The 16,105-nt window shown below is 40.0% G+C and overlaps 1 protein-coding gene across 2 annotated transcripts in view; it reads left to right on the plus strand.

Moving 5' to 3' along the window:
- DUSP10 (dual specificity phosphatase 10) overlaps nucleotides 1–15,336 on the plus strand; it is a 40,569-nt gene extending 25,233 nt beyond the window's left edge. Inside the window, exons 3-4 of one of the 2 annotated variants that reach the window (XM_003893084.5) lie at nucleotides 10,675–11,046; nucleotides 14,135–15,329. In XM_003893084.5, the coding sequence (XP_003893133.2) occupies nucleotides 10,675–11,046; nucleotides 14,135–14,400 (638 nt within the window). In that variant the 3' untranslated portion in view covers nucleotides 14,401–15,329. Of the gene's footprint in view, nucleotides 1–10,674; nucleotides 11,047–14,134 lie in introns of both variants that reach the window. The other variant, XM_009186976.4, reaches the window with a different exon arrangement.
- The last annotated feature ends 769 nt before the right edge of the window (nucleotides 15,337–16,105 follow it).

Genomic DNA, 16,105 nt, shown 5'->3' on the forward strand with positions numbered 1-16,105 from the left:
ATCTAATTAGTCCCCTCTCATAGCACCCAGGAACTGGAGAGCAGCTTCCATTATAACTTACCCTAATTTGTGACTGCCTTCTGGAATCTGTGTTTATGATTTTCATCTGTCTCCTCCTGAGGGAGTGGGGAGGGGCGGGGAAGGGGCCTCTGCAGCATGTCACTTACCTCCTCAACTCCCAGAATGTTTGGGGAGGGTTTGATCTTAAATACAAGAGATTATAACAGTGAAAAATGTGTTAATATAACTGGCGTGTCTGTTAACAAATCCCAGACTTGATATGAGTGTTTATGGTGTGCCTTTCTCCCTGGGAACTGGTTGGTCTGTGCTAACATAGGTAAAGTTTAGACATGTACAGTTAGAGAAACCAGAAAGAAAACTGAACTTGCAAGTTTTCAGGAACATGGGGGCTGGAACTTGGCTGTCTTTCTGTCAGCCCCTGACCCCTCACCCCCAGACTGGATCTTGGTAGGTACCCTTCTTAGCCATTCACTTGATTGAAGCCCAAAATCCTTTCCTGGAAAGCAAAAATACTTTTATTTTCTTTAGTTGGCATTTTTGTCAGTGAGAATGGAGCTCAATAGAAGTAGATAAAATCCTGGTGGAAAAAAAAAAAAGGGACTACACAGGCTGGGAGGAGGGTGTGTGGATGGAGGGGACAACTGGATCCACCAGAAACATCTGTTCTGACCCTTCCATTCCAGACTAGGCTTAAGGGAAAGCAGAAGGCACTTCCCTGCCCCTCTAGCAGAGGGACTGACTTGAAGTCAACCATGCCCGCACCGTGTCTTCAGATGGTTCTTACGGAAACCTTTGTGAGACAGAATGGGGAGGGTGAGTTAAAGATGGTATTCTCTGCACTAGCAGAGCCTTACTGTGTGTCTGGCTGGCAGGAATGAGTGCTCAATCACTCTTCCCAGCCCACCTTTGACTTTTTAAAAATAGGTCTAACAAATATTCTGTGGATTCGTTTGAAATTCAAGCATCAAAATGTATTCCAGGTAGAATGCCTCTCTTTCATTTTTCTTCCCATCTACTGCTGATGGGTTTATGAGAGACAGAGAAGGTGGAGGGAGAGGGAGAGAAGGGTAGAAGAGGGGAGATGTCAGGGACAGGGAGGGAGAAGAGGCAGAGGGGAGGGGAGGGAGGAGAGATCAGGGTAGAGGAGGAAGAGCCTGGGAGAAGAGGTGAGGGAGAGAAGAGAGGAGAAATGGGCAAGAGGGATAGAGATAGAGACCAAACCCAAGGCCCCGGTGGGAAGAAACCAGAGTCTTAGAGTCTCACTGACTTCTGCAAAACCTGAGGGGGTTCCTGGCTCTGGGAACTCTTGAGATCTTAACAGTTCAAATCTGGCTCACATAAAAGTCATCTGCTCATTAAACTAACACAAAGCTGTTTAATTGTTGTCTTTGTGGAAAATTACATGACTGTCATCAGCTGTTGCTTCTGGCAGTGCTTTCTGTTCTAATGTAAATAAATGAGGTAACAGATTTAAAGAAACAGGCTGTATTTACATACTTGGAGGTATCCTCTCAAAACAATCTTTACATACTTGGAGGTATCCTCTCAAAACAATCTGCCTGTGTTATTCAAATACACACAAATTAAACTTGTGGTAGCTCAAACATTGGTTATTCATTAAAGCCTTAAAATCGAAATGGTAGGAGGGGGGCAAGAGAAGTGTACTTTCCTTCAGGGGGTAGGAACCAGAGGCTGACTTTTCTGTGTGGACTGAGCTACTCCAGCCTGCGGAAATATAATCTCCAGCTCTTTTCTATACCAATTCTGTCCTGAGGCAACTTCTGAGCCAGGAGGGGAGGGTGGTGGCAGCAGAGGGGAATCTTTAAAGCTCTGATAAAAACTTTCCAGGGTCAGCATTTCTTGGAAGGCCTCCAATTAAACTTTATTTTCAATTTTCATAAATCACAATTCCTAAATCATTGGATGTTTCTGACTCAGTTCACTTTTTTGAGGTAAATATGTGGGCAAGAATTTTTTAAAAAGTATTCCTATTGAGGACATGGCAAAGGTTTTTATCAAACAAGGAAGGGAACAGTATATTCGAAAATATAAAAAAAAAACCACAAGACCCCTCCGATAAACAAGTTAATGACTGGAAAAAGTAGAAGTATATGGAACAAAAAATCGAGAAGAAAGCACATTGCTAATTATACAAAGATTAGGAAGGAGCAAAAGTGACTGTTTTAGTTCTTGGTAAGTGTCATCATCAAGTATTAGCTTATTTCTGGAATGCTGGATTTTTTAATGTTGGGGTGGGAGGGACGGGACATGATCTGAGAGAAACAACAGTAACTGTTGAAGTGGTTACCTTGTCTGGGTTAAATAACTGGGGTTTGTTGTCTCACACCAAGAAAATTTAGGACATGGACACACAGGAGTTTAGGAGCAGAGGCTTAATAGGCAAAAGAAAGAGAAAGGAAAACAGCTCGCTTTTTAGTGAGAGAGAGGGGACTTCCCAGAGGAAAAAGGCCGGCTGGTGGTGGATGCACCAGATTTTATAGTCTGGCTTGTGGAGGCGGTGTCTGATTTATGTACGGCTCACAGATTGGTTTGACCAGGTGTGAGGTTTACACAGCACTCTGGGGAGGGTGGTCACCCCACCCTAAACTTATTATGCAAATGAACTCTCCCCTTGCCTGGCGCCATCTTGTCTGCTCCTTACCTTACATGTGGCTGGCAGAGAAGGGAAGATGGAGCCTCCATTTTGAACATGCCTAGTCCCAGGTAATTCTTTCCTGCTGGCATCCACCCGTGCAAGCTACCAGTTTGCTTGTCTGTGTCTGCAGCTCGACTTTACAGGCTACTCTTTGTTAGAAAATGATTTGGGGCTTCTCTTCATTAAAAGGAAAACCTTAGGACTTCTTTACCCTCACTATCTGCCTAAGTAATTTCTTCTTAACTCCTGTATCACTATGATACCAAAGTTATTATATGACAACAACAGAAGCAATGTCTATTTCATGGAAGCATCAGTATTCTATATTATGCTGTTTTGTCCAGACAATCCAAAGAAAAGACTACTATTAACTCAAAATTCAGGCAAATTCTGGTATCAACTTTTCAGAATTTTTTTTTCTCTTAAAACATTACTAAATACTACTTGGTTAGATGAACTAAGTAAAAATGAACAACTTTTATTATTGGAAGGTTGTTTTGGGAAGGCTATTCTGGAAGTGATTTCAGCCTATCGTTTATCACTAGGAAAACACCAGGAAGATCTCTTTATTGTTAAGTTTTTGTAAATTATTTCCAGAAAGAAATTGACCACCTATCTCAACACCTCTTTCCCTATAGCTCCTGTTGGTATCTAACACATCAGCAGTCACCTGTCTTCATGTGACTTGGGGCTAATTCCTGTGTACAAAGGGATTTAAATAAGACTAGTCCTGCTCTCCAAGAACATAAATTCTATTAAAGCTCTTAATTTGGAAATACACAGAGAGAAAAGTATATTTTAAAAGAATATGTATTAATAATGCCGTTATAGTTGTAGAGTGAGGCTGCATGTATACGTATAATAAGTTGTTGAAACTAAGTTTTTATAGAATGACTAAGAAAAACTGTAAACACCTCAACTTATTGAGAAAATTGAGGTATGAAAAAGTTGTGTGTGTGATAACTTTTCTATATGTCCATTTCTAAAATTTCTAGAAATATACATATATTTTTAGAAGATATACCAGAAATGTATTTTTGGCTATTTGATACGCCTAAAAAAAGTCTTTTTTTTTTTTTTTCAAGGCTTCTAAAAATCATAGACATAAAGAACTAAATATAATGAGGTTTTCAAGGGCGACCACACTAACCACCAGCGCCAACCCCCATTCTACATGCCACTTCCTCTGGCAGTGATGGAGTGTAGACTAGGCTAACAACACTAAGTACACTTTTAGCAGAGCAGAGCCACAGTGGGCTGTCCCCATGGCTCCTGCTTTGTTCTCTCTATCTGGTGATGCCCTTGTATGGGGTTGCCTCTGCAGGATGGTCTCCTTTTCCCCACTGCTCTGAAGCAACTGTACCAGCGTCGAAAGTTCATCTCTAGCAACACTGACATTGACCACTGTAGTCTCTGGTCATCTTCCTGCATCGGACTATCTCCAGTGCTAGTTAGCTTTGCTGCTCCATTTGATAATCATTCAAATAGCTGCAGGGTTTGAATGCCTTCTTAAAATACCAGGATGGCTATTGTGCACACAAAATCATTGAATCATTACGACAGACCTAAGTAGTAGTATCCTATTTTATAGTTAGGGAAAGATAGACCAGAAGACTTCAATAGCTTTCAAAAAGTCACACACTTGGCATGTGGTAGACCCACTATTCTAAATCTAAGGCAAAGCTCTTTTTTTTTTTTTTTTTTTTTTGCTGCTTTATATATCATCCACTGTCTTTTCTAGAGCTGGCTTTTAAGATATATCTGTAGATAACTGTGCTTCCTTCACACAGGAAAAAACCCATGAGTGGGGGGACTAAAATATTTTTAGATATATCTTCCTAAAAGACTTAATAATATAGCAAGCCAAATAATGTGGATGGATACTCAATGGGATTCAAGATGCCAGTATGTTGTATGTATATATCTGAAGTTTTATGTATATGTGTGTGTATTTTAAGCTTGTGATACCTCCTTGTTTATGTCTTTTCACACATAAGGCATTTCACATGTAAGCCAGACCACACTGGTTTGAGGGAAGCAGTCAAATGACGTGATCATAAGAAGACTTCTCTCTGACTCATAGCCTCCTAAATCTCTCTCTTCCCGTGAGTAAGAGAAACACTTCTTTATCTCTTGTTTCATACCTTATACCTAGTGAGACAACACTCCCATTCAACTCTCTCTGCCTCTGTTTGATAGGGCCTCCCTTCACTCTTCTTGGGAAAGAAATACAAGTTCCCTGGGGGTAAGATCATAAGACAATTTAAGTAACACTTCCTTGGGTATTTTACAGTAGCAATGATTTCAAGTGAACTTGAAAATACCCTACTGTAAAATACCCAATTCCTACTGTAAAATACCCAATCACATCTATGGAGTATAAAGAACATTTCATAGAAAACAAGAAGTAGAAATAATCTTTGTGGATGGAGCTGGTACTGCCCCCCACCCACCGCCTGCTGCCACATATTTCTCCTGTTAGGTGATATTCTGCCCTGAAACTTATGAAGTGACTCTGACCCTGTCTTTGAAGAAGATTTCAGCCTTGGCAGCCTGACATCAGCTCCAGTTCATCCAGGCTTTGTTCTTCCACAAGATTCTGGTGCTTATAGAATCTTTAGTGGCTCTGATGTTCTACTGTTTCTGTGGAGTATATCATAGCATCCATCTGTTCTTGGTATAAACAAAATAGCATCCAACTTACACCAACGTCTCTCCCACTTACAATAAAACACCTAACTCTCATGTAGCATTGTATCCATATTGAGAACTCTGTGAGATAGATATTATTATATACAAGTCACAGATATGTAAACTGAAATGCAGAGACATCAATAACTTGTTACAAGGTAAGTGATAGGAGTCAGGATTTTTAACTCAAGCAGTCTGGCTCCAGTCTATGATCTTAACTGCTATCATCAAGGTACTGTTTTACTTTAAAAGACTAGTTACTCAGTAAGAAAAACTAGGCAACAGAGAGAGGTGATCAATATGCTTATAGCAAACTGTGGAAGAGTCCAATTTTAGCCTACACCCCTCGCCCTGGTCTTTGGACATTACTTCTGTTTGCTGACCTTCAGTGAGAGTGTTCCTTAAATTTCTGGAAACAACTCACTTTCTAGCTTAGCATAAGGCCAGAAAGTGCTGTCCACCTTTAGAATATAAAAATCTCTTGCTTATAGATTCTGCATTTGGATGTGGTTTCTTTAACTCACCACCTCGTGCATTGCTTCTGAATCACATTACAGAGGACTCTTCTGTTTCCAGGACTGCAGTAGCCAAAACAGCAACAGGAGCTGAAATGCATCTATAAAGAGAAGTTTCCCACTAAAACTAGAATCCATTGCTTCAGTAGGACTGTCACTGAACTGAGCCTGTGTTAGCAGAAACTGGGAGGCAGTATTTCCACATACAGTTCTTTAGGGATGCTAGGTATTCTTTGTTGCTGCCATTTAGAATCAGTGTACTGACCATACTCATTTTGGCAGAGAACCTACTTTTGAGATAAGCTTTGAAAATGTTTGCTGCCCACCCCCACCCTGCCCTGCCTCACCCCACCCCAGCATTGTTGCTCATGGCTACAATATGTTTGCAGTAATAACTGCAGGCTCTTGTGCACATAGAGAAGTTAGCCACCTTGGTAGAAATTAGAGGAAGGGAAGAAAGAGGGAAGAACTGTTTTATTTTCAAAATCCAATCCTGTGGAAAAACCAGAAATGCAAAGACATAGTCTTTATTAGGAAAGCTAGCACCAACAAAGTAAAATCAGATCTATTTGTTTAGGAAAAATAGGGAGCTGCTGCTTTCTTTATGTTAAAAGGATGTTATGCAGACTTTCAAACTGCTCAGATACCTTGGTTCCTAATTCTTTTTTGTTAAATCAAATTTTAAAAGTAAAAACTCAGGAACATTAGCTTACTTATATAGAGTCTTTATAGCAAGCAGATTTTTTTTTTTTTTTTTTAGAACTTTAAAATGGTAGTTTCCCAAAGTGATGGAAAGAAAAAGCACTTACAATGTGCTGGACATTGTTTTAAAGTACTGTATTAACCACTTTAATCATTACAACAGTACAGTGAGGTAGGTACTGTTATTATCCCTATTTTGTATACAGGGAAACAGAGGAATAGACAGGTGAGAAACCTGCCCAGGGTCTCATAGCTAGTGTTTGGCTGTGCTGGGGATTCAAACCCAGTAAGTACAGACTCAGTACCCCTGCGCTGAATGACTGCACTGCACATAGGGCTCTCATGGACTAGACGTTTGCATAGATCAGTTGGAATTTATGACAGGTGATAATTTGGGGGGTAATAAGACATTATTTATCGAATACCTGGTTGTGTATCAAAACCTTTACATAGCCTTCCTGAACTATGACCCTGTTGGGTAGATGATATTACATCCACTTAATAGATTGGTAAACTGAGGCTTAATGAGGGAACCTGACCTGCACAGGGTCTCACAGCTGCTAGGAGGCAGAATCATAACTGCAGCTAGGTGTGTTTGTCTCTGACCTTTGCTCTTCACCTCCATACTACACTGCTTCTGCTTTGTTTGTTAATTATCATGTTCTAATATTCTTAAATAGTAATAAATATAACATCATCAAGGTTCCTCATTAAGTGATCAGTCACTTTGGCCTCTGGTGATATTTGATGGGGTAGGGTCGGGGGAAAGTAACTGGAAAAGAAAAACCAGATTAGCTTTACTCTTCCCCCTCCCCTCCAGCTTTCAATTTCAACCCTTCCCCAAGAGAAGAAAACAATCCTTCCTGCCGACTTCTCTGGAAAAAGCCACCACTGTGAGCTTCCACTGTTTTGTTTTACTTTAAGCACCGTCCACAGAGAGAGTTTTTAACTGCAATACGTAGCTGTGCATAAGCCTTATGGAGAACTGATGCCCAAGTTGATTAGCATACTGGCCGTTGAACAGGAGACTATTTCTTCAGACCCCTCAAGGAGAATTTCCTTGTTTACCTTATATGTTTAAATTGTAATATCTCCTTTTTCTCTCCACCCCTCCCACCTCCAAATATTATATGAACAGAGTTCCTACATGGCTTAAACATACGATACACACATACTTTTGCACATAAGCATGCTCTGTGATTTGGAGCATTCTGCATGTCTGTCTCAAATTCCCTCCTCCCCCCACTCCCCATGGTTTTTTCCCCCCATTAGGCAAATGGAAGGCCCATGCCACCTGTTAGCATTACATCATTGGCTCCCCAGAACACAGTTGCACCAAAGGCCTTAAACAAAGTAGTTCTTCTTGTATTGTTTGCACTCAAAGAGCTGATATCATGCCAACTGATGTCATTGTATGTCTTTGTGTAACTGCTATGGCAACTGGGCAGGTGGGGAGCCTCCAGCTGATGTCATTGAGAAAGGAGGTGTAGAGGCAGAATTTTAAAAAGCTGGACGCTGCTTTTTTCTGTGTGTGGGGTTTTCTAGCATTTTTTTTTTTTAAACTAGCTGCTTTTAAGACAAATTACAGCTTGAGTACCCTAAATAAGAACAGAGAGGTTTTTCCCCTGCTTTTAGAGACTTCTTTTGAATTTGTTTTGTTGTTCTTTCCTCTCATCTTATATGGAAAAATGTAACAACTGCCGCCTTTGAAGAAAAAAGTGAATTAGGTTCCCATCACAGAATCTGTGTGGAATTTGGGTTTCTGTGGAGGCAAAGCTGAGCAGATTTTAACTCTTCAGAATCCCTTTTGTGGAGGCTGTGATGATGACAATGGGTAGTTTTTTATCTTATTTATTTTTTAAGTCTTCACTGGTGAAGTTATTTTCAATATTTTCTTTCTTTCTACTTCAGAATTCTCTCTTCAGGTTCAAAGTTTATTATCATAACTGCCTAGCAGAATGAACTATCATACGTAAGAGCAGAGGTTAATTCTGGAAATCAGCTGAAATTTGTATACAGCTCTTGTTTTTCTTTTCAAAAAGCTGAGGTAGGTTTTGACTTTTTACTTTCGATGAGTAAAGTGAACATAGTATTGCCCTTTGAGTTTTCTTTGGATCATAACCATACCTTAAGGAGAATATGATTTCTGTCTTTTATGCAGCCAGCTCCGGCTCCATTGGTTATGAAAAGTCATGAGACTCGGTCTAGGTTATGGTCTGGAGTTTCCCGCTGTGGTTTGTCAAAGATGAGACTTGAAATGGAGAAGAACATATGCTAGGCACAGAGGCTAGTGGACAGATAGACTTCCTGTCCTTATTGCAACATAACCGTCTCTTGTTCATGCTTTGGGTTTTCTGCCTTATCTCCTGGAACTATCAAGACAGCCACAAGCCATCTGTCTGTGAGGGTAGTAGATGTTGTGTTCTGGTGGCTTTCAGCTAATAGGAGTTTTCTACTTCCCCCTCTTTTCAAAGGGAAAGCCAGAGTGTATCCAGTTCTGTTTGATTCGAATTAGAGTTCAGTTGGCACTAATAATGTCAATCCAGATTTTATAGCACTTACATGTATATTATATAATTTGAGCTTTGTAATAATCCTTTGGGTTTATCTGTGCATGTCATTGTGTGTAAAAATATTAGCAGAAAATTTAAACAATAAACTGTGATCCATAAATTCCCTAACTTAAACAATTGTTCATTTTTTGTACAGTCCTTCAGCTTTTGTTGAATGTTTTTTACTTAGCTTTTTAAAAATTTAATGTTAAACCAAAATATTTTATTTATTTTCACATCGTTTTTGCAACTACTCTTTTAAAGGCCACATAATACTCCATGGAATGAATGTAATAACTTTTTTTTCTTTTAATTTGTTTTTGTGTTTTACTTGGCCTTTTAAATATATATATAAAACAGATAATATTGTAGTGACCGTCTCCATGTATCTAGCTAACTGTCTTTGGTTAGATGATTTCCCTAAGATCCATTCCCAAAATGAGATTGCACTTGTTCAGGGGAAGATTTGCATTTTAAAAATGGAGAAACAAGCACAGTTTATAAGCTTTTTATGCTAGACGCATAACTCTTAGGAGGCAGAGCAGAGCCGTAAGCTCAAAAGTATGCATTCACCCATCCACAAGAGGTTTCTTGATGGGTTTATGTGCCCATAAGCCTTGGAAAGTCGAGGAGTAAGCAACTGCGCTGCTCTCACATTCTGTTCTACTGAAAGTCAGGGTTGACAAATGTCAGGGACCTACATGGAGAATATGAAAAAAGATTATAAGAGCAATCCATCCCACCCCACCCTGGCTTGTCTTTTCCAAGTACTTCTCTGCTGATTTCACCTGTGGGCAATCATATAAATAATATAAATTAAAATAGTGACTACTTGGTGAGCTCTACTGTGTGCCAGGAGATGTGTTAAGTATTTTACACATACTCATTTATCTGAGGCTCACAGTTGCACTCAAAGGGAGACGTCATCACCCTCAGCTTACAGATGGTGGAACTGAAGCACAGAGGTAAATGAACTTAAGTCATAGTGTCAGGAAATGATGGTACCCAGAGTATAATCAAGGTAACCTGTCTCTTCCAACGTTCCTGCTTGTAACCACTCTGCTGTATTGGGAGCACACTTGGCCCTCTGGGTGAGGTGAACTATGAAGGGTGCAAGACGTGCTCCTGTGGTGCTGAGATTCCACCCGAGGAGGTCATCTGTGCCTTTCTTGGCTCCCAAAGCGCAGGGTTCTATGTAGGCCACTGAGCATATGGCTCTTTGAGGCAGGTCACATTTGCAGCTGAGGAAATTGCCTGACACTGCGTGGAACTCTTTCTAGGGGAACGTGCCCTCATTTGTAGAAAGAGCACATTTCCAAAGTGCTCCATGCAGTGATACTCCCCGAAGCTTGTCTTGGGTCTCTAAATGGACTTTTATTTTTTGTTTTATTTTTATTTTTATTTTGTTTAAATACATATTTATGTGTGTATTTAAAATATGCTTGAGCTACAATGCAAACTCATTCCAATGGGGAGGTAGCATTTTCTGCCAGCTCTGAAATCTCAGTCACTCTCACTTTCTGTGTTTGTGTTCCAGGTGGACTTAGTAGTTTTAAGCAGAACCATGAAAACCTCTGTGACAACTCCCTCCAGCTCCAAGAGTGCCGGGAGGTGGGGGGCGGAGCATCCGCGGCCTCGAGCTTGCTACCTCAGCCTATCCCCACCACCCCTGACATCGAGAACGCTGAGCTCACCCCCATCTTGCCCTTCCTGTTCCTTGGCAATGAGCAGGATGCTCAGGACCTGGACACCATGCAGCGGCTGAACATCGGCTACGTCATCAATGTCACCACTCATCTTCCCCTCTACCACTATGAGAAAGGCCTGTTGAACTACAAGCGGCTGCCGGCCACTGACAGCAACAAGCAGAACCTGCGGCAGTACTTTGAAGAGGCTTTTGAGTTCATTGGTAACTGTCTCCCATAGGGAATTTTCATCCTCTGCCTTCCTTTTCCCTCCGGCTCTTGCTTTGATATCAAGTTCAAGGTTTATTCCTATGTTGCAAAAAGAAAGCTGCCCTGGAGTTTCGAAGGGCTCTGCTAACTGAAACAGCCTAAGCATTCTCCTAAGTCATAGCCTGTCAAGTGTATCCAAGCCATCAAGATGGATATAAAAGGGCAGTAATTGAATTTGTTGGGATCCGTTCAACTAGAAATCCTCATCCCTCAAGTTCTCAGTGAAATAGTGGTAGGAGTTAGCATTTATGTGCTCTATAACCAGAAAAATGGATGGAAAGTAAGGAATTGGAGGTCAGAGCTGGTGCTACTGCTACTGGATCTACTAGCGCCCTTCAGCACCTTGGAAGCAACATCTAGTGAATATGACACCCCTTCCAAACACACCCATGCCTTCCGGTCACCCTACTAATCCTTATTCATCCAGCATAAGACAAGATGGTACTAGCTTTCTTTTGACAGTCTGCCCCAAACTCATTGAACTAGGAAAGATCAGGTTGTGTAGACAGAGTAGTTTCCAAGGAGGAAGTTTTAGCAACAGCAGGCTTTAATCCCCAGAAGGAAGCAACTATCAGCCTAATCCTAATCCTAATTTCTGCAACTTCTATAGCCCCAAACTGCTATAAGACTCAAAATATCATTTTAGGAACACCTGCAATATAGCAAAACTCAACATTTGTTTTTGTTTTGTTTTGTTTTGTTTTTAAGTAACTTCAACTTTTATCACCATAAAGGGGTGGTCTAGTACTTTTCCTAAATATTACAGCAGGTTGTTATTCCAGGAAGAATACAGTTAAGTGGAGTGGGGTGTTCCTTCGCCAGAGAAAAAAAGCAGCCTTAGGTTTAACAGCCACTGGGGTCTGGTGGATTTGCTGTAGTGTTGACATCTGCGGCCATGTTGCCAAGCTGTTTTCCTTGCTAATTATGCCGTCAGCACAGGACCATGGAATATTGAGTCTGAAAGGAAATTCAGGGTGATCACTGAACTTAGAGAAGGAAAGTGACTTCTCTGAGGTCATAAGAATTCTAGTGTCCAAGAAGGGGCCAGAATCCAGGGTTTTTGACCCAAGCCTGAGGCCTTTTCACAACATACTAAGGTGATGTTTCTGATGCCCTATTAAGTAATTCCCAACTGGCAAACTGAGGATGCAGAGATACTGCAGATTCTTTATTAATAAAATCTGAGCCAAACCTGGAACTCTGAGGAAGAAAAATTTCTCAACAAGCAGATGAGGAACTTCTGGTTGATACATGGTGTTATGACTGAGATTCCATCTGACTTAATTCCAGTTGGAGGAAGTTAGGAAATTGTTTTCTATTTAATGACTAGGGTAAGATATACTTGTTCTAAGAGGATTTCAACCAAAGCTCTCACATTCCTTATAGATTACTCAGGCTTACCTGCCTTTTTTTTTTTTTTTTTTTTGAAAGGAAAACGAGACCAATAACAAATAGCATTCAGCCCAAAGAACAACTCCAAATCACAACCTGCATAGGCACAATTTTATTTTCATCGCTATGTTATTGGATAAACTAAAATCTTACAGTCTTGCGTTAGGAAAAACACAGCAGGTTTTATAAACATAATAGCTTTCACTGAAAGTCTAATATAAATTAAGCAGCATCTAAGTTTAGTGTTTATGCCAGTTTGTTTATTCCTGAATCAAGTGTGTGTAGTGGAACCAGTGGTCCAGCCAGGCACTTGGAAGCTCATTCTCTCATCACCATGCTTTCTGGTCTTGACTTGGAGCTAAATACTGTGCACTGAAGGGAAAAGGTTGAAAAAGAGAGATGCTTACTTTTCTTGAAATACTGTTGACTATGAGAAGTAAACCTCATCTGTAAACTTTTAAGATGAAAATTTACGTCAGGTTTTTTTTTTCCTTGGTCCACTGGTGGCTAGCCAGTAGATGTAGTTTAGGTGAAATCGCTATTCTCTCTACTCCTTCTCCTTCCCTACTTGTTTATCTAATTGGTGTTCCTTCAAGGAAGCTTGCTTAGGGATGCGTTAGAGTCTAGAAATGTCGTTAAGAATCTGTTCAGGCAGTGCCCACACGCTATTGTCCTGAGCTTTTAATATATCCGAAAACTTAGCAAGTCTTCCTCTTTCAATTGCTCTGGATTTTGAACCATTGCTGGGATTCCTCCATCTTCTACATTATTGCCACATTGGAATGTCATATGTGGATGCAAATGGGGTTGAACACTTGAGAGGTGACACCCTGGGCCTGTATGCTACTGGCATTTAGTTAACTTTGCAACAACTGGATTTTCTGGGGAGAAGCTAAACATAGCATGTTTCTAGTTTAGCTTTATTCCTTTAACCTTAATCAGGGTTTAGTAAGACTAAAACTCTTATCCATTTAATTCCCATTCCTGTACAGAGCAATTCTGTAGAATAAAGAAAGTGTTTTTTCTCTATTACAAGTGAGAGAGTTGTTGTTACTAGCTTTAGGTTTGTTAAGTCACACAACCAAAAATTGGAATTAACATCCTTAATCCAAAGAGGAACTGTTATATATATATAACATATATATACACACACACACATATACACATACATATATATATATGTGTGTGAGTGTATATTTTCATGTGTTGGTATAATTTTTCCCCTCCCTCTCTCCTTTTCCTTCATTCTTTTTTTTTCAGTAGTATAATTCCAGAAAATAAGAGAACAAGACATTTAAGAGAGAGGTTCAATGACTGTTAGAGTTGACTTAATCAGTAGCTTGTTCAGCGTGAAAGTTAACTGTGTTATAGGTCTGGCTTCAGGCCACTGTCACCTGTGAAGCAAACTATTCCCTCTCTTTAAATGTAGATGTATAGCTTCTTGTTCATGCTGCTATCAACTTTAGCCAGTTCTGGAAGTTGTGACATAAATATATATAATGAACTAGTAGATTATACTTGGCTTTAAAACAGTTTTAATTCATTATTTCTCTGCAAAATAAGGCATTGCAAAATTTAGATAAAAGTTTCTCTTTCCGTGCCTCTCCCTTCCGTCTGCCCTTCATCTCTTGTCTTTCTCCCTTTTTTCAGAGGAAGCTCACCAGTGTGGGAAGGGGCTTCTCATCCACTGCCAGGCTGGGGTGTCCCGCTCTGCCACCATCGTCATCGCTTACTTGATGAAGCACACTCGGATGACCATGACTGATGCTTATAAATTTGTCAAAGGCAAACGACCAATTATCTCCCCAAACCTTAACTTCATGGGGCAGTTGCTAGAATTTGAGGAAGACCTAAACAACGGTGTGACACCGAGAATCCTTACACCAAAGCTGATGGGCGTGGAGACGGTTGTGTGACAATGGTCTGGATGGAAAGGATTGCTGCTCTCCGTTAGGAGACAATGAGGAAGGAGGATGGATTCTGGTTTTTTTTTTTTCTTCTTTTTTTTTTTTAGTTGGGAGTAAAGTTTGTGAATGGAAACAAACTTGTTTAAACACTTTATTTTTAACAAGTGTGAGAAGACTATAACTTTTGACGCCATTGAGATTCACCTCCCACAAACTGACAAATTCAGGAGGTTAAAGAAGTAATTTTTTTAAGCCAACAATAAAAATATAATACAACTTGTTTCTCCCCCTTTTCCTTTTAAGCTATTTGTAGAGTTTATGACTAAATAGTCTGTGCAGGTTCATAGACCGAAAATACTACACACTTTAAACCAATTAAAAAGAACCAAAAGTAAATAGAAAAGACATTGAATCACCAAGGCCTGGGACCCACCTGGGCTGTCCACATAGAAAACAAAAACCCAACCAAACCAAGCCCTGTTGTGCTCACTGGTGCAAAGAGAAGATCAGGGCAGCTTAAGTGGTCTAAGAATCCTTCAGGCATTCTTTAAAGAGACAAAGGATACCTTTGATTTTGTGTGTTTCATGCTCTGGATTTTTTTTCTTTTTTTTCCTTCTCTGGGTTTAAGAGATTTTTTTTGAAATAGTGAGGAACTGACCATTATACCATATGCCTTCACTGGCTTCTTGTGCAATAATATGATGTTTTAAGTGTGCAAACAAGTTAGAGCTGGCAGCTGAATGGTAGACAAATAGTGCAAATTTGCCAGCTTGGAGATAGAAAGGAATTCAACAATATATCAATTACTTTCCTTCCCACCTTTTTCCTTTTTTTTTTTTTTCTGATTTGATTCTGGTTACAGTGCCATAAACCTTGTTACATATGTATATCAGAATGTAAGAAAAAAAGAAAAATTTATTTAAAAATATTTTTCGCAAAAAAAATCTTGGTGTGTTTCTGTTGATTGTGTAAAAATTTATTTTCATTACATAAATGAAACTGGTTCGGGATGTGTCTTTTTTCCCCCCTCTTTTACCTTAACTCAGGTTCAAGCCTTTGTTAGCTCTGGTAATTTGTATATAAAAGTTGAAATAAAACACAGATTTTTATATAGGGAAAGAGAGATGAGGAAGGAAACATATCCAGTTTTCTCACTGTGAAACAGAATTAGCAAGGAAGTGAAACAGCTCCAGTATTGATCTGCCCAGTCACTATCCCTTCTATTCTCACAATGCTGTCATCCTCTCCTGCAAATATAATTCCTTTTGCATTGGGGAAGCCTTGCATAAAGTGAACTTAAGGGGATCCCATCTGCCTTTGCGCCTTGGTGACCAAATCACTGCCAGATTGATTGGTGAGAATTCAGTGATCTCCCTAGTGGGTATTTGATAAAAACTTAGGACAATCTTCCACTTAGGGATCTTGCTGTTCCTCTCCCCCTCTTCCGCCCCAACCGCCCCATTGTCACTTGCTCACTTGACATCTTTGGTGACATTAACCATGGAATGCATTGCAGCAAATTGCTATTGCCTACTCTTCCCAGCAAACTGAAACTGAGCTCCATACATATGTACAGCTTCCTTATAACTCTGGGTTAATGTATAGCTGGGTTCCCAATTCACTGTTGATGGAGGGTTGGGAGTATGGGAAAAACACAATGCAAATATTTTCAATGTTTAATTAAATTAAAAGTCTAGTGGGACTTGGCCATAA

The sequence above is a fragment of the Papio anubis genome, chromosome 1, assembly GCF_008728515.1.
Source record: "Papio anubis isolate 15944 chromosome 1, Panubis1.0, whole genome shotgun sequence".
In the NCBI taxonomy this organism is placed as follows: Eukaryota; Metazoa; Chordata; class Mammalia; order Primates; family Cercopithecidae; genus Papio; species Papio anubis.